Consider the following 18,490-nt stretch of genomic DNA (forward strand, 5'->3'; position numbering starts at 1 on the left):
TAGCCTTCTGGCGCCCGAGGCGGGAACTCAACCAGGCTGTGGCAACCTAGAACAGCAGCAGCAGCAGCAGCGCGGGTTGCCGTGGTTCTCTATCGCCAGCTAATAGGCGACCGGATTTTATTTATTTATTTATTTTGCAGCGCGCTTATGGCTAACTGTACTTTTTGCCGGACAGTAGCAACTTGGTAAGCGGGTGGAGTAGAGCCTCGCCCCTATCATTTTCGCGGGAGATTCAATTTTGCCCCGGGCCCATTTTATTTATTTCATTTATTTATTTGTTTTCTCTAGTACATAATGGAGGTATGTGAAGATATAATAGTATTTATATACATGACACCAGTAAAGAGATAAAAGATTAGAAACACACACATATATATATGTGACGTTCCTTCAATATACCAGGGTGATCCAACAGAAAACACACACACACAAACAAACAAACACATATATATAAAATTCTATTATATAATTACATTGATATATATACATACAGTGATCCCTCGGTTAGCGCGGGGGTTACGTTCCAAGACCTCCCGCGCTAACCGATTTCCGCGTTATACTGGATGCGGAAGTAAAAACACCATCTGCGCATGCGCGCCCTTTGTTCCATGGCCGCACATGTGCAGAAGGTGGAGCGACGCAAGTTCGGAGGCTGGCAATGCAATGGTGATTTTTTCGGGCTCCTCGCCGCTACCCACAGGGCAGCGCTGGCGGCAATGGCAATGGCAACCCTCCCTCCTTCCCTCCTTCCCTTCTCTCCCTCCCTCCTTCCCTCCTTCCTTCCTCTCACCGGCTTTCTTGGGGCAGCGCTGGCGGCAAAGTTCCAACAGTTGCAAAGCTTTTTTTTGCGTTTGCAACGATTGGTCGAGATTTTGGCCAATCAGCAATCAGTATGACGTCATCGGGCGGGAAAAAACGTGGTGTAGGGGAAAAAACGCGGACTTATTTTTTAATTAATATTTTTTGAAAAACCGCGTTGCAGCGTTTCGCGCTAATCGAGAACGCGCAAATCGAGGGATCACTGTATATACATACATACATATTATATATATATATATATATATATATATATATATATATATATATATATATATATAAAAATAGAATTCTTTATTGGCCAAGTGTGATTGGACACATAAGGAATTTGTCTTTGGTGCATGTGCTCTCGGTGTACATAAAAGAAAAGATACATTTGTCAAGAATCATGAGGTACAACTTAATGATTGTCATAGGGGTCAAATAAGCAATCAGAAAACAATATTAAAAATCTTAAGGATAGAAGCAACAAGTTACAGTCGTACAGTCCTAAGTTGGAGGAAAAGGATGATAGGAATGATGAGAAAAAACTAGTAGAAATAGAAGTGCAGACTTAGTAAAAAGTTTGACAGTGTTAAGGGAATTATTTGTTTAGTAGAGTGATGGCATTCAGGAAAAAAACTGTTCTAGTTGTCACACAACTAGAACAGTTTTGTGTCTAGTTGTCTTGGTGTGCAGTGCTGTATAGTGACATTTTGAGGGTAGGAGTTGAAACAGTTTATGTCCCGGATGCGAGGGGTCATGTTATCATGTTATCCTTTTAATATTATCCTTTTATTTAAATATTGTATAACCAAATAGTTTAGGGATAAGCGCATGCTACAGGGGATAGTGCTTTATACAGATCTCTGATTGGGAATTCCAATCTGCCAAACAAGTTTGTTCAGGAGCAAGAATCACTATTTGCTCACCTCTCAGCTACAGATTTCCGAACCAGCAGAATAGCCTTTCTATTATTTTATTAATAATTTATTATTATTTTATTAAACACTCGTCCATTGTATAAAAACAGACTATTTTAGGAGAATATCTCTCCACCACCACCACCACCCCTCAAAAGTGCAGAGTTAAGAGTTAGTTGCCACAGGGCGAGGGAAGCGTAAAACTGTGTGGCACTTCTTTGCAGTGCTAACAGAGCTAGGGACATAAACAACCTAGAAAATGTCCAGAGATACTTTATCAGAAGAGCCCTCCACTCCTTCACTTGCAACAGAATATCCTAAGAACATGAAAGCCCTACAAGATCTAAGAACAAGAGGAGGATTCGAATCAGGACATGGATGGAAGAAATACTGGGCTACAAAATTGAGATAAAACCGGAAATGTATCTATTAGGCATAATTAGAGGCAAACACAGCAAAGAAAATTACTACTTAATAAATCACTTACTGCTGCAAGATTAGCATATGCACAAGTTTGGAAACAAGATAAGACTCCAAACAAAGAAACGGTGATTAAAAAAATATTAGACTGCGCCAAATTTAGTAAATTAACATGAGATTCAAAACCAACAAAATAAGGACTATTACAAAGTGTGGGGAAAAATATACAACTGGGTGGAAGTTAAGAAAAAGGTATAGTAAATAGAATTGTAAAAAATAAATCTTGTAAATATATAAATTGTATATGTTCAATGTTGTATTGTATGATGTCTAAATGTTTTGTAAGTCAAACAAAATAAAATAAAATAAATGAAAAAAATAAATAAAAATAAATAAAGAATACCCTATGAAACTAGACTTACAATCCTAGGTTTAGAAAGCTTAGAACTACGTCGCCCTAAACACGATCTAAGCATAGCCCAAAAAATCAGTCACCTGAGGGAAAATTAATTAATTAATTAATTAATTAATTCAGTCAAGATGTAGTCAATCTCAAGGGACCTCTGGGTAATTTACATTTTGGAATAAAAACAATAGAATCATAATAAAAATGAACAATGTTGGATGACAGATCCAAAAAGCAAAAAACTAGCCCTGAACATAAGACATATATCCAGTATTGATTATTATAACCCAATCCAACCCAAAGCTTGTTGCAAGAGGCAAGAATTAAAAGATTTTTAAAAAGAGCATGGTCAATGCCATGAGGACTTAAGGGAGATTTTCCACAGCACAGGTACAATCACAACAAGGGCCTAATTCTTGGGTCCCACAAGACGTCACTGGTTGGATAGAAACAATGGGAGAAAGCAGTTCTTTTGTCATTAATTTTTCTTTTTTTAATGATAAATTTAGCTAATATTTTTTATTTTTTATTTTATAGATTGACTTACAGCTATACATGATATTACATTGAAGAAAAGAAAAAGAAGTTACACACAAATAGAACAAATACGGGGAAGAAAAGTGACAAAGAAAGAAAGGGGGGAAAAGAAAATTACATTAAAAACAAGAGAGATAATATTGTTCTCTCTACTTAATTGTTTTTGCTTATGTCTTTCTGTGTCTTGCAGTACTTCATATCATTGGCTTAATTACTTTCAAATTCATTCTACTATATTATTCTATTGTTAATTGTTACTAGTTACAATATTTTTTTCTATAGGTGACAATTGGCATCTTGAACTGCAGTTAAAAACCCACTGATAGCCAGGGCTATCAGAAGTAGAAGTTTTGTGTAGGCAAAATGAGGAGAAGTGATCATAACTATTCTTGTTAGCTATAGCTTCTGAATAGTTTTCAAGGGTAGCTCCAGATAGATTATTTTAGTGTTCAAAGTAGAGATCATTAAGTTGTGAGTGCTTGTGAGAAGCTTGTGTAGGGTTTTCTGCCTAAGCAGGCTGTTGGACTAGAACACAGGTCACCAAACAGTGTTCTGCAAGAAAATTTTGGTGGTCCGTGGAGAAAACCTTGGTCCCTGGGTCAGATATGGCCGAGAGCAATTAATCCAGCCCTCACATGGGAACACAAGGCTGCACCACCCAACATCACCCCACCCACAAGCCTGCTCCCACTCCTAAGGCTGAGCTCAAACCTGACCTTGAGTATAGTGGTGTGAGCCACATGAGCTGAAACAGGAAGTTAAGATGAAGAACTTGCTGTATTCAACCAAACGGCTACCTGGGGCAGGGGAGAGGTTCAGCTGCCTTTTCGGCCTACATCTCTCCTGTGAGGCCTCTGGGTGAGAGGCCTGAGAGAAAGTGCCTGCTAGATCAGTCCCCTGCACACATTCATCTCCTGAGCCTGGCCAAAGTTTCCCATGCTGCTTCAGTAAGCGCTCCTTAAAAGACGACTTTTGCAGGGGGCGACCTAGCGTCCTCAATGGATAGCAAACTGGCTGCTCCCTGGACTGAATATTGTTTACCACTCTGAGTCCCAAGCGGCAGGAGACAAGGGCTGCCTTGCACCAATGGCTGGCACAAATACCAAGGCAGAATGCTGATGCCATGCAAATGCAGATGCCGCAGTACAGCAGAGAGAAGCAGCTGGAGTTTGTTGTCCATTGTTCATGGGCCTAAAGCCTGATTAAAAAGAATCTAAGTACAGTGTTCCCTTGACTTTCGCGGGGGATACGTTCCGAGACTACCCGCGAAAGTCGAATTTCCACGAAGTAGAGATGCGGAAGTAAATACACTATTTTGGGCTATGAACAGTATCACAAGCCTTCCCTTAACACTTTAAACCCCTAAATTACAATTTCCCATTCCCTTAGCAACCATTTAGATTATTACTCACCAAGTTTATTTATTAAAGTTTATTAAAAAAATATTTATTAAAGGCGGACAAAAATTTGGCGATGACACATGACGTCATCAGGCGGGAAAAACCGTGGCATAGGGGGAAAAACTGCAAAGTATTTTTTAATTAATATTTTCAAAAAACCGTGGTATAGACTTTTCGCGAAATTCGAACCCGCGAAAATCGAGGGAACACTGTAATCTGCTTTTCTCGGACCTGTTTTATGTTTGTTAGCATATGACTATGCATGTGTTCTATCTAACTATGTAAGCTTCTCAATATATTGTTACTGTTGCTGTTGCGAGCAGCCCCGGGTCTGCGGAGAGGGGCGGCAAACAAATCTAATAAAATTAAATTAAAAATTAAAAACCTGCTTCAAAGACCATGGGATTACTCTCCTTGATTGGCCAGCAAACTTGTCTGACCTGAACCCCAAAGAGAATCTATGGGGCATTGCTAAGAGAAAGATGAGAGACATGAGACCGAACAATGCAGAAGAGCTGAAGGTCACTATTGAAGCATCCTGGTCTTCCGTAACATCTTAGCAGTGCCACAGGCTAATAGCATCCATGGCATGACGCATTGAGGCAGTAATGACTGCAAAAGTGGCCCAAACTAAGTACTGAGTACATATACATGCTTATACTTTTCAGAAGACCAAAATTCTTCTATGTAGAGTCCTTTTTTTATTGATTGCATGTAATATTCTAATTTTCTGAGATGGGGGGATTTGGGGTTTTCATGAGCTGTACCCCATAATGATCACAATTATGGCAAATCACGGTTTGAACTATTTTGCCTTGCATGTTATGAATATCTCTCATATACTAAGTTTCACCTTTTAAGTTACATTACTGAAATAAATGAAAGTTTGCACTACATTCTAATTTTTTGAGTTTCACCTGTACAGTATATCTTTTATAAGAAATACTGTATTCAATATTCAGGTACAGAAATATAAGAGAAATATTTCTAGCTAAAACAATAAAAGATTTCATAGTAGAAATAGTTACCTGAAAGATCTTCTGCCATGATACAAATTCTGTTTTTGCTGATCTAGGAAGTAGATGATAGAAAATTTAATGGGAATAGATAAAAATAGTAGATGATTTTCTCAAATCATCAAGAGACTATACAACAATATAATCTTCAAGTTTGACATCGTATAGATCAGTAATGGTGAACCTATGGCACACATGCCAAGGGGGCACACAGAGCCATATCAGAGGGCACACGAGCTGTTGCCCAATGTCAGCTCCATGATGAATACATGCGCTGGACAGCTGCTTTTTGGGCTTAGGAAATAATATTTTGCCCTCCAGAAGCTTCAGGGAAGCTTCTCTGAAGCCCTAGAGTGCGAGAAACAGCATTACGAGCAAACCGGAAGTCCGTTTTTCTGAACTACTCGTTTGCTCGTTGTCTGGGGGTAGAGGGAATGGGCCCCCAACCCCCTTTTGGCACACAAACCAAAAAAGGTTTGCCATCCCTGATATAGATCATGTAACAATAAGCCTGGATCATTTTGACTGGGAGACTTGGAAACGAGATATGAGGTATTTAATATAATAATAATAATAATAATAATAATAATAATAATAATAATAATAATAATTTATTGGACTTATATGCCGCCCCTCTCCGAAGACTCGGGGCGGCTCACAACAATAATAAAACAATATAGCAATCCAATATTAAAAAACATAAAACCCCAGCAATTAAAACCATACAGCACATACATACCAAACATAAAATATAAAAGCCTGGGGGAGGATGTCTTAGTTCCCCCATGCCTGGCGATATAGGTGGGTCTTAAGTAATATGCGAAAGACAAGGAGGGTGGGGGCTGTTCTAATCTCTGGGGGGAGTTGATTCCAGAGGGCCGGGGCCACCACAGAGAAGGCTCTTCTCCTGGGGCCCGCCAAACGACATTGTTTGGTCGACGGGACCCGGAGAAGGCCAACTCTGTGGGACCTTATCGGCCACTGGGATTCGTGCGGTAGAAGGCGGTTCTGGAGGTATTCTGGTCCACTGCCATGTAGGGCTTTAAAGGTTATTACCAACACACTTTGATTTGTGACCAGAAACTGATCGGCAGCCAATGTAGGCCACGGAGTGTTGCAGAGTACATATGCATTAATATTTGGCTTCCTTATCCTATTTCCCCGGAAATAAGTCACCCCCGAAAGTAAGACATAGGAGAGGTTTCGTAGAATTGCCTAATATAAGGCATCCCCCAAAAATAAGACGCAGGAGACGTTTCGTTTCGCAGCACTCCCGAACGGAACATATATAACTGCTGTCTATAAATTACATCCCAAAATGCTGCATCAATCAGATTTAAAACACATCCAACACTCATCCAACATGCGGCTGTGTTTTTGGATGCGTTTTTGCTGCAGCAGGATACAGGATACAATTCATTGGGGGGGGGAAAAAGACATCCCCTGAAAATAAGACGTAGCACATCTTTGGGAGCACAAAATTAATATAAGACGCTGTCTTATTTTCGGGGAAACCCTGGAGGGAGAAATGTGCCTGAGAATTTGTAAAAGTAGAATAAATTGGAGTGTAGAATCACAATCTCCCCACATCTTCCCTAATAGAATAAGGACACCAATAGGTAAATTGATTGAGGAAGATTTTTCACCTCTTCTAAATATAGGAAAACTGGGACAGATCATCTCAACTTGAGATAGAACTAGAGGCTGCATCAAGGGGTGACATGCAAATCTAGCTTAATCAAACAGTTCAGCCATGCTCTATTAAATGTATTAAAAGGCTTATTATGGGTACTTGAAATGGCTTGTTTAGCTACTTTTTAATTGACTAGCATGTCACAGGCACAGAGGCAAAATGGGGCCTCTCTTAGATAATGAAAAAAATAAAAGTATGACCAAATGAAAGCCTTTATTGGCAGAACCAATTACAAACCTGTAATGTCCAGTGGCAACAGAATCAGCAACAGACAACTGGCAGAATCAGGTTCCTTTTTTTCCAGTTAAAATCAGTTAAAGCATGCCGGCTGAGGAATTCTGGGAGTTGAAGTCCACACAGTTTAAAGTTGCCAAGGTGGAGAAACATTGTTCTAGACAGCTTTTTGAATAGAAAATCGCTTTCAAAAATTCACTAAAGTAATATTTATCAGCAGCCTGCTAAGCACTTTTAAAAGTGTTGGTCATTCATTTATGCAGATAGATGTCATTGCAGAAACCAGCTGTCCGACTTTTCCCTGCATTTGAAGCCAAAATAATTTTGGAAGCAACTTCCTAGTTATCAGGAGTGGGCCTGAAGCAGCAATTGAGAAATAAGTCTCCTTCCCCTCCCACCTCCATCCTCCTTGCTTCCCAGAAGTAAAGTGTGACTGAAAGTTTTGCAGGAAGAATGTGGTAAATTAGCTGATTCAAATAGAAAGTGTTCTTTTTAAGTGTCTTCCTGGTGGCCATATAGATCTTTATAGATCAAAATCAGCATTTACTGTTGTATTCAGAAACCTATTACAGTGATCCCTTATTTTGTGCGGGGGATGCGTTCCAAGACCACCCGTGAAAAACGAATTTCCATGAAGTAGAGGAAATATATTTTTTATGTATTTAACGAGTATTTGGACTTTTAAAACTCACCCTTTGCATTAAACAGTCATTCTATAATGTTTCTCAGCTGGAACTACATGTGATATCCTACCAGTTTCTTTAATAGAGTACAGTAGTATTGTAGAAGAATTTTATGAATTTTTAATGGATTTAAATTTTTTAATGGATTTAAGCCCCCTTTGAAAACCCATGAAGTAGCGAATCCAGAAAAGATGAACCGCGAAGTAGCGAGGGATTACTGTAGTGATAAATGTAGGGTCAAAAATATAGCTACAATGTGGTACAGCACTAGCAGAAATGCCTGCCAGTTATTCTGCTGCTGCAATTTATCTCAGTTGCAGCTTTTGAATAATCTTCAAAGTGTTGTCTTGCAATAGTTCAGTGGAGAAGTGATAGGAGCAAGGGGTCACTATTGAGAGATTCCCATCTCTTAGTAAAATGACACTGCTTTCCAGGAATGTCTTCAAGGTTTGAGACAAGTCATTTCCAAACCTAGTTGTAGTTTCTGGATCTTGTTTTGTTTCATAGAAGTTATGGCCATAATAAATGCTCCAAAAGAAGTACAGTATTTAAAAACTGTAAATAAAATTGGCCAATAAAGAATTCTATTCTATTCTATTCTATTCTATTCTTTAGACTATAAATATGGGTTTTATGAGAACATGTAAATCTGAGTTGAATTATGCTGATGGATCAGTCGTTAGGGACCATTTTGTTATCATTTGAAACTATACTGACTATACTGTACATTAATTCTCTAGGACTGAGTGCGTTTCCCATTAGGTATTAGGTAAAAGGCTTAGTGTGGTTGCCCATGGTGTGTTTAGTCAGGTCACCAAATTTTATGCACAGTTTATACTTTAATTTCAAATTAACTGTGGTAATTAGAAAATAATTTGTCCATGTGCTCAAATAGTAGCTAATTCTTCTCTTCAACTTCAATACATTATTATGCCAGTAATATCATACTTTTTTCTCACTGATATTCTTTAATATGTGGAAGCCAAAAATGTGCGCAAAGGAAGATATTTCCTTTCAATGACACTAAAACAATTAAGTACAGTACAAGAGTTACTTGTAAAAAACCCCCCAGCTTGATAAAATAACATTTGTTGCAACATCTAGCTTATGTTCATTCTGTAAAAATGATATAATACTTGTCCTTAAATCAAATTGAATTAATGGGTTAATGTTCCAAAGAAGGGGCAGCTGAATTGTGCAGGGTGATTGTTTACAACTGTAAATAAAATTAATTTGGAAAAAGGTGTGTTTTGAAGAAAAAGCGTTCCTGCTCATCATCTTCCACTCATCGCAAGACCAAACATTATTTCTGATATATAGAAGGGAGGCAAATATTTTATTGAAAGTATTAAGACTTTTTTTTGGAGACAGAACAATTAATGAGCCTTATGAACATTTTTAATATAGTATGATCAAGATGAACTATTTATTTATATAATGAAAGGCCTAATCATAGCATCCAAAGACCCCATATTGCCTGCAGAAATAGGTCAAAATAATGGAAATACACAATACTTAATAGAAAATGAATAATATTAGCCATGAAATAATACAGAACTAATAACCAGTTATTTGTAATACAACTTTAAGCATGTACAGTATTTAGAAGTAAGCGTCTGTTTATAATTCCTAAAGAAAACCAATATCTGTATGATTCTACTACTACCGGTATTTAAAATTCGTGATTTTTTGGGCAAATACATGTTCTCATTTATTTATTTCAGTTTTAATAGCAGCAAGCAGTGGATAATTGCCCTTATTGCAAGAGGTACCAGAAAAATCATCTTGATCAAGTGTCCAAACCATAATGCCTCCCAAATTGTTGTTCTTCGCATACTGAACCTAAAGGAGAGAGAGAAAAGAATGAAATAAAATCCGAAACTCAATATCCAGTCTTTAACAAATATGAGCTTACATGAACTTTTTGTCTCACAAACTACAAACTGAAGTGTGTCAATCTTCACTTTGTCTCAAATCTGCAAAAGGGCTTATTGTTTCCAAAATTTGAATGTATTTATTTGTTATCCATTAGAAGATCAAGAAATTGCATTCAGGGAGATCACGCTATTAGGCTCCTAAGGGTTTCATTTTGAGATATTTTAATAAGAAAAGAATGTTTTGAATATGCAAATAGGATTGTGTAGTGTTTTAGTTTGGAAGGTAAAAAGGGGTTTAGATTGTTCAAGGGAATATATACCGCTCAAAAAAATAAAGGGAACACTCAAATTATATCTCCTAGATCCAAATGAATGAAATATTCTCATTGAATACTTTGTACAGTTTAATGTGTACAACAGCATGTGAAATTGGTTGTCAATCAGTGTTTCTTCCTAAGTGGGCAGTTTGATTTCACAGAAGTTTCATTTACTTGGGGTTATATTGTGTTGTTTAAGTGTTCCCTTTATTTTTTTGAGCATATTTTTTGGTATATAACACCAGTCTGCAGTACCTAAGCTATCTAATCTTGTCTTAAGATTCTTTGATTACCTCCTGCAGCATATTGAGACACCCCTGATCTAGTGTCATTTTAGTGCTGGCCATTAGTGGACTAGATTCTGATACATAGATTTGAATAAATCTTTTATGCTGCAATCTTATGAATGATTTTCTAGGAATAAAGACAAAAAATATTCCCCCACCCCAAAATACAATATCTAATTACCCATATAACTACAGCTACAAGGATATCCTATGCACAATTCTGGAAAAACAAAGAAACCCTGCCAGAAAAAAAATATCATAGACAAAATCTTTAGATATGTGGAAATGGACAGGATGGCCATGGAGATCAAGGGAATTAGTAACTTAGAATATTATGAGATTTGGAATATTTGGTATACAGTAATCCCTCCCTACTTCATGGTTCATCTTTCGCGGATTCACTATTTCATGGGTTTTCAAAGGGGGCTTAAATCCATTAAATCCATTGAAAATTTTAAATCCATTAAAAATTCATAAAATTCTTTGTACTCCATTAAAGAAACTGGTAGGCTATCACATGTAATTCCAGCTGAGAAACATTATAGAATGACTGTTTAATGCAAAGGGTGGGTTTTTAAAGTCCAAATACTCGTTAAATACATTAAAAAATATCTTTCCTCTAGTTCACGGAAATTCATTTTTCACGGGTGGTCTTGGAACGCATCCACTGTGAAAAATGAGGGATCACTGTAATTGGATAAGCAATAAAGGCAAAAGATTGGGATAAAATGTGAAAGGAGGTACAAAAAAATGAGAAACATATAAAAATGCAATCAATGTAATAAATCTTCTTGTAAAGGGATGATTATAAGAAATCTAACAAACTGGGGAAAAACATGGGCATAGATCTGTATTAAACTATAGAAATGTTGTTTTTAAAACTTGAAAATTAATAAACAAAACTTTATTTAAAAAAAACAAAACAATGATCCTGATTCTTTGCACTTGACAAAGCCAGGCTTTCAGGCCCTTTAAGAAAGGCAAGATATTGAGAACAGATTTGACTTCAAGAGGCACAATGTTCTCAAAGGTGGAAGCCATAGCACAAAAGTCTTTCCTGGACCCTGCCAGTCACAATTACTTGGGATCCACAGCATGCCCCTTCTGCAAGTGGAGCAGGTCACTTCCATTGGAATGAGAAAGTTCCTCAAATTGACCCATGTCAAGAAGGTTTTTAAAGGTGATAACCAACCCCTTGAATTAGACTCAAAAGCAAACTGGCAATCAGTGCAATTCATGGTCCATGCTTTTGCATTCTATGCAAGTTGTAGCTTCCAAATACTATTGACTCTACTCCATCACTCAAAAAGAGGGCTGTGAAAATATTTACTGACCCCTCACATCCTGGACATAAACTGTTTCCTCAAAACATCGCTATAGAGCACCACACACCAAGACAACTAGACACAAGAACAGTTTTTCCCCAAATGCCAATTACTCTGCTAAACAAATAATTCCTTCAACACTGTCAAACTATTTACTACGTCTGTATTACTATTACTGCTATTTTTTCTCATCATTCCTATAACACATCTCCTCCCACTTATGACTGTATGACTGTAACTTGTTGCTTGTATCCTTAAGATTTTTATTAATATTGATTGTTTCCTGATTGCTTATTTGACCCCTATGACAATCATTAAGTGTTGTACCTCATGATTCTTGACAAATGTATTTTTTCTTTTATGTACACTGAGAGCATATGCACCAAAGACAAATTCCTTGTGTGCCCAATCACACTTGGCCAATAAAGAATTCTATTCTATTCTATTCTATTCTATTTTCTATTCTATTCTCCATGCAGAGCACATTGCAGTAGATGACCAGGCAGTGGTGGGCTACTAGCCAGAACGCCTAATCGGGCTCGCCTCTACAACTCTGGAGGTCCTGTGCGTTTCAGCAGGGTTATGCTGCTACGCCCATGCAGATAGCGAAAGAGTGCATGGAGACACAGGTAGCAGGTAGCATGCACGGAAACAAAAAACCTTGCCAGAACATGGGTGCACCTGCATTCTTCGTGCATGATTTCGCTATCTGCATGGGCACAGCAGCATAACTCTGCTGAAACTCCAGAACTGCGGAGGCAAGCCCACCCCTGTGACCAGGGCATGAGTGAATGAGTACAGGATCTCCCAATCCAGGAAATGGTGCTCAAAATTGCCCTATTACAGAGCAGTGGGATTTTTCTGCAACATTTTTTTTGCCTTCTTTTTGAGCAAATGAAACAATTCTTTTCAATCTTGTTGCATGCCATTTGTATCACCACCGTTGGTATTTAACAAGTAAATAAATAATCATCCTATATACTTGCCTTAATTTGGACACTTGCTTCATCTTCATAGCCCACCCATTGGTTCCCTTTGTAGGAATAGGAGACATCTTGCTCTTCAATTTTTACTTTTGTGGCACCGTGATTAAAATTACAAACCTGTCAAATAAATTAGAAAGGATAAATATTGCAATGTCACTAGATTGTCTGGCTGTCTTTTGAAATTAGGGATGACTGTTATCAGGTTACCTACGTTTGGAGCATTTTTTTCCTACCTGTCTTTGTAATTTTAGCAAATGCTTTGGATTTCTGATGGAGATAAAATGGGTTGATCATCTCTAGATCTGAAACATTGGTATATTATGTGTTTAGAATAGATATACTCCCTTGTATTCCGCTTGTACTATAATGGGTGGGTATTACCATTGATGCTGTTGTCATGCTCACATGATCGCAAATAATTAGACACTGTTTACCAGTTTCAGATTACATGTCATCATCATCCCTAGCTTTTTTTTTGTTAAGAAAGAAACATTGATATATTATGTGTTTACAGATTATTTCAACTGAAGTAGAATTTAAAAGTGGTTTGGAAGCTTCAATAAGAACAGAAGTCTATACTAATTCTAATTGATCTATGTAGTTGTTAGCGTTATATCAAGTGATCCTTAACCTTTCTAAAGCCCTTCATGGCATCGGACCAGAATATCTCCGGGACCACCTTCTGCCACACGAATCCCAGCGAACGATTAGGTCCCACAGAGTTGGCCTTCTAAACAATGTCGTCTGGTGGGTCCCAGGGGAAGAGCCTTCTCTGTGGCGGCCCCGACCCTCTGGAACCAGCTCCCCCCTGAGATTAGAATTGCCCCTACCCTCCTTGCCTTTCGTAAACTCCTTAAAACCCACCTCTGCCGTCAGGCATGGGGAAACTGAAATAACTTCCCCAGGCCTATAGTGTTTATGTATGGTGTGTTGTGTGCATGTTTTTACATTATGGGTTTTTAGTTTACATTATTAGATTTGTATTACATATTGTTTTGCCACTATTGTTGTGAGCCGCCCCGAGTTTACGGAGAGGGGCGGCATACAAATTTAATAAATAATAATAATAATAAATAATAATAATAATAATAATAATAATAATAATAATAATAATAATAATACATGCTGCGGCCCCTTAATACAGTTCTTCATGTTGTAGTGACCCGCAACCATATGTTTAGTGCCAATTCTCCCAACAGAGCTTTAAGCTGATTGGGAGGAAGGTCAGAGGGACACCCCTACAGTAAATATGCCTGATTGATCAGATTATAAAAGTATGTTTCAAGGTGCCAGAATAGAAGCTTTAGTTGTCTTTTCCCATGGTCTTACGTGACCCCTGTGAAATGGTCATTTGACCCCCAGAGGGGTCCCAACCCCCAAGTTGAGAACCACTGCATTACTTTTGCAATAGTTAATTTGGCTGCCAACCTCTGTTTAGTTTCCTGCATTTTCTTCTAATTCTTCTAATTCTAGGCCCCAAATACTCTAGTTGAATGTACATGCTGATCCAGCTTTTCCTATTTGTTTTGGGTTTTTTTTAAAGAGCTGTCTTTTTGGTAGCCAATTGGCTCAGTGTTATTTTGGAATTACAGTTGGCTGTTTCTTGTTGCATCATAAAACATAATACAGTGGTACCTCATGATACAAACCCCTTGCCATACGAACAATCCGAGATACAAACTAGGGTTCGAAATTTTTTTGCCTCTTCTTACGTACTTTTTCCGTCTTACGAACCTGCCGCCACCACTGAGAAGCCCCGCTGCCCGGCTGCCGCTTTTTGAAACAGCCGAGGGGCTTCTCAGCGTCCTCCTGAACCCAAACGTCAAATCTGAACTTCTGGGTTCGGCGTTCGGGAGGCCGCCGAGAAGCCCCCCGGCTGTTTCAAATGGTGACAGCCGGGTGGTGGGGCTTCTCGGCGGCCACCCGAACCCGAACTTTTGCCAAACTTCCGGGTTCGGCATTGGGAGAACGCTGAGAAGCGCCTGGCTGTTTCAAAAGGTGACAGCCGGGCGGCGGTGTTTTTTTGCGGTTTTTTTCGTTGCACGCATTAATTCATTTTACATTGTTTCCTATGGGAAACAATGTTTCGTCTTACGAACTTTTCGCCTTACTAACCTCCCCCGGGAACCAATTAGGTTCGTAAGACGAGGTATTACTGTATTGTTGCTTCCTAGCATTGTGTAGTCTGAAACCTGATTTTTCCTTCTTTTGATCTAACTACAGACGAGGATTTCCTCTTCATGTACTGCCTTAATGCAAAAGTTTGAAATAGTTATCAAGCCATCCTCTTTTAATATCAGCCCCTTTTAATGTTCACTTCTTCACTTCCTTTAATTTGGAAGCAGTTCTCAAATTATTTCTCCATATATTCACCATCACAGACATATAGGATATTGAGTGAAAGATAAAACTACAAAAGAACGAAATCTGCTATCTCAATTGGCAATCTTTTCTCTATTTCAAGTAACTTGATTTCCCTCCCAGGTTACAGATTTTACACTTCTTTCTTTCTTTCTTTCTTTCTTTCTTTCTTTCTTTCTTTCTTTCTTTCTTTCTTTATTTTCATCATGTACGTATTGGTAGTACATTGTTCCCTCGATTTTCGTGGGTTCGAACTTCGTGAAAAGTCTATACCACGGTTTTTCAAAAATATTAATTAAAAAATACTTCGTGGTTTCCCCCCCTATACCACGGTTTTTCCCGCCCGATGACATCATATGTCATCACCAAACTTTCATCCACCTTTAATAAATATTTTTTAAAATAAACTTTAATAAATAAACATGGTGAGTAAATGGTTTTTAAGGGAATGAGAAATTGCAATTTAGGGGTTTAAAGTGATAAGGGAAGGCTTGTGATACTGTTCATAGCCAAAAATAGTGCATTTACTTCCGCATCTCTACTTCTCGGAAATTCAACTTTCGCGGGCAGTCTTGGAACGCATCCCCCGCGGAAATTGAGGGAACACTGTACACAATAGAGAAACATTAGGACAGTGACGGAAGGCATTCTGGTGCCTCTTACTGACCTCTTAGAAATCGGGTGAGGTCAACAGTCTAGGGGTAAAGTTTTGGAGGCTAGGTGATGATACTACAGAGTCAGGTAGTGAGTTCCATGCATTAACTACTTGGTTGCTATCTTGAAGCAATTCTTAAAGGGCTTTAAAATAAGGAAAGTTATTAAATTTTAAATACTGGGTTAATCATTAGTTATGCTAAGAACAACCTAAATTTGCCTCATTCATAGATTGGGAAGGAGATGGAGGTAAGCGCAAGAGTATAGAGCAGAACAAGTATGTTGTCATGATACTACTGCACTGTGGGCGTGGTTTATGCAGGACACCCTGCATTTTCTTTCAACATCTTTCAGTGCATATTGGGTGGTTTGGGGTGAAGCTCCATTTTCTCTACCCCACTACGTCCCCCCACCCCCATCCGGGCAGTAGTTCACTCCTGGATGAAAGTAGGAAAACCACTAAAATGATTCATACCTCATAATATGCCAAGATTCCTGCTTGCTTTGTGAATGTGCCAGCTAACCCAGGGCCAGAGGCAGGAGCTCCAACCCCATTCTGTGCAGAAGAAAGAGTGAAGGTTTGTGCAAAGGTAGGAATTCCCATGATGATTTTCGAATTAGGGGCACCTCTGGTCTTCAAATATCTCATAGCATAATCCTGAAAAAGAAAAAAATATAATCATTCATGATGTGCTTTAGATAGTGTCAGCCATGCATGGTAGACTACATCCATTAATCAACTCCAGGGGGAGACTAGGACTACACAGGTAATCCTCATTTAGTGAGGATAATTGGACCCGACAACTCAGTTGTTAAACAAAGTGGTCACTAAATGAAGCCACAACTGTGCTTTGATCTTTCTTCAGTTTTTGTTTACTTTAACGGAGGTTATAAATGTGAGGATAAGGCAGAAAGTTTTTCCTCGCCATCATAATTGATGAAATGTAATCTGGATTCTCCGGAGGAAAGGAATGCAATCCAGAGACACAACTGTTCAAATAGTTTGTGTGAGAGAAAGAGGATGACAATGGCTCCTCCCTAATATTTCCCAGAGTTTATGCTTTATTGAGAAGGTAGTTTTGCTTCAGTTTGGCAAGATTCTGTCCAGAGGTGAGGGTGGGAAAAGTGCTTGGAAGAATTACAATATGTTTTTCTTGGTTTTTTGAGCCTGATAATAATTATTGCTAAACAGGGAAATTGCTAAACAAGGACTATCTATACTTCATGACTAATGTTCAGTATGATAACAGAACAATGCAAGTCTCACTGTCAATGAGTTATACAAGTCTGATTCTTAAACCCTAGGACCATAATGGCGAACCTATGGCACATGTGCCACAAATTCCATACTTGGCATGATTAGGAAGGGAATTGAAAATAAGTCGGTAAGTGTTGTATTGCCTCTGTACAAATTGATGGTGAGACCACACTTGCAGTACTGTGTACAGTTCTGGTCACCGCACCTCAAGAAGGATATAATGGAACTGAGAAAGGTGTAAAAAAGGGCAACAAGAATGATAAAGGAAATGGAGCACCTAGCTTATGATACTAGGTTGCAACGCCTTGGTCTCTTCAGCCTTGAAAGATGGCCTTTAAGTTTTGACTTGATCGAAGTGTATAAAATCATGCATGGGATAGAAAAGGTAGATAGAGAAAAATTCTTTTCTCTATCACACAATACTAGGACAAGGGGGCACTCCCTAAAGCTCATAGGTAAGAAAGTGAGGACAAATCAAGGGAAATATTTCTTCACCCAGAGGGTCCTTGGCTTATGGAATTCACTTCCAGAAGAGATTGTGACAGCTGTCAGCCTGGATAGCTTCAAGGCAGGATTAGGCAGATTCATAGATGCCAAGTGTATCGGTGGTTATTGAAATGGATGTCCATGTGCCGCCTCTATGTTGGTTGAGGCAGGCAGGATTCCCTTGAGTACCATTTGTTGGGGGTCAAGGGAAAGGGATGGTCTTGCCTTTCTTTCTGCTCAAAATCCCCATGTACAGTTGGTGGGCCACTGTGTGACACAAAATGCTGGACTCGATGGGCTTTGGCCTGATTCAGCATGGCTCTTCTTATGTTCTTATGTTCTAAGTGGCATGTGGAGCCATATCGGAGGGCATGTGAGACTTTGCAATGTTTCAACTCGCTCATTTCCAGCCTTGGGAAAGGCCATTTCACCTTCCAGATACTTCATGGAAGCTTCCCGGAATCTCCGGAGACAAAAATATTGCCCAATGGATAAACTGGAAGTTTGGAAAAACACACTTCTGGTTTGCCATTGTGCTGTTTTTTGCACTCCGGAGGGTTCAGGGAAGTTTCGGAAGCTCCGGAGTACAAAAAACAGCACAATGGGGAAACAGGAAGTGCATTTTATGAACTTACAGTTTGCCCTCCGGAGCTTCGGGAAGCTTCCCTGAACCCTCCAAAGTGAAAACAACAACAACAGCACAACAGCAAACCAGAAGTGTGGTTTTCCAAACATCTGGTTTGCCTATTCTGTTTATGTATGGTATGTTGTGTGCATGTTTTTTTTTTTTTTAAATTATGGGTTTTTAGCTTTCTAATTATTGAATTTGTAT

At 38.7% G+C, this 18,490-nt stretch overlaps 1 protein-coding gene across 1 annotated transcript in view; it reads right to left on the bottom strand.

Moving 5' to 3' along the window:
• Positions 1 to 9,424: 9,424 nt before the first annotated feature.
• Positions 9,425 to 18,490, bottom strand: part of LOC139163969 (chitinase-3-like protein 2) — a 29,992-nt gene continuing 20,926 nt past the window's right edge. Inside the window, exons 8-10 of the mRNA XM_070745400.1 lie at positions 16,390 to 16,572; positions 12,900 to 13,016; positions 9,425 to 9,949 (exon numbers count right to left, since the gene is read on the bottom strand). Of these exons, the coding sequence (XP_070601501.1) occupies positions 9,815 to 9,949; positions 12,900 to 13,016; positions 16,390 to 16,572 (435 nt within the window). The 3' untranslated portion in view covers positions 9,425 to 9,814. The remainder of the gene's footprint in view (positions 9,950 to 12,899; positions 13,017 to 16,389; positions 16,573 to 18,490) is intronic.

This window comes from Erythrolamprus reginae, chromosome 3 (assembly GCF_031021105.1).
Source record: "Erythrolamprus reginae isolate rEryReg1 chromosome 3, rEryReg1.hap1, whole genome shotgun sequence".
NCBI lineage: Eukaryota > Metazoa > Chordata > Lepidosauria > Squamata > Dipsadidae > Erythrolamprus > Erythrolamprus reginae.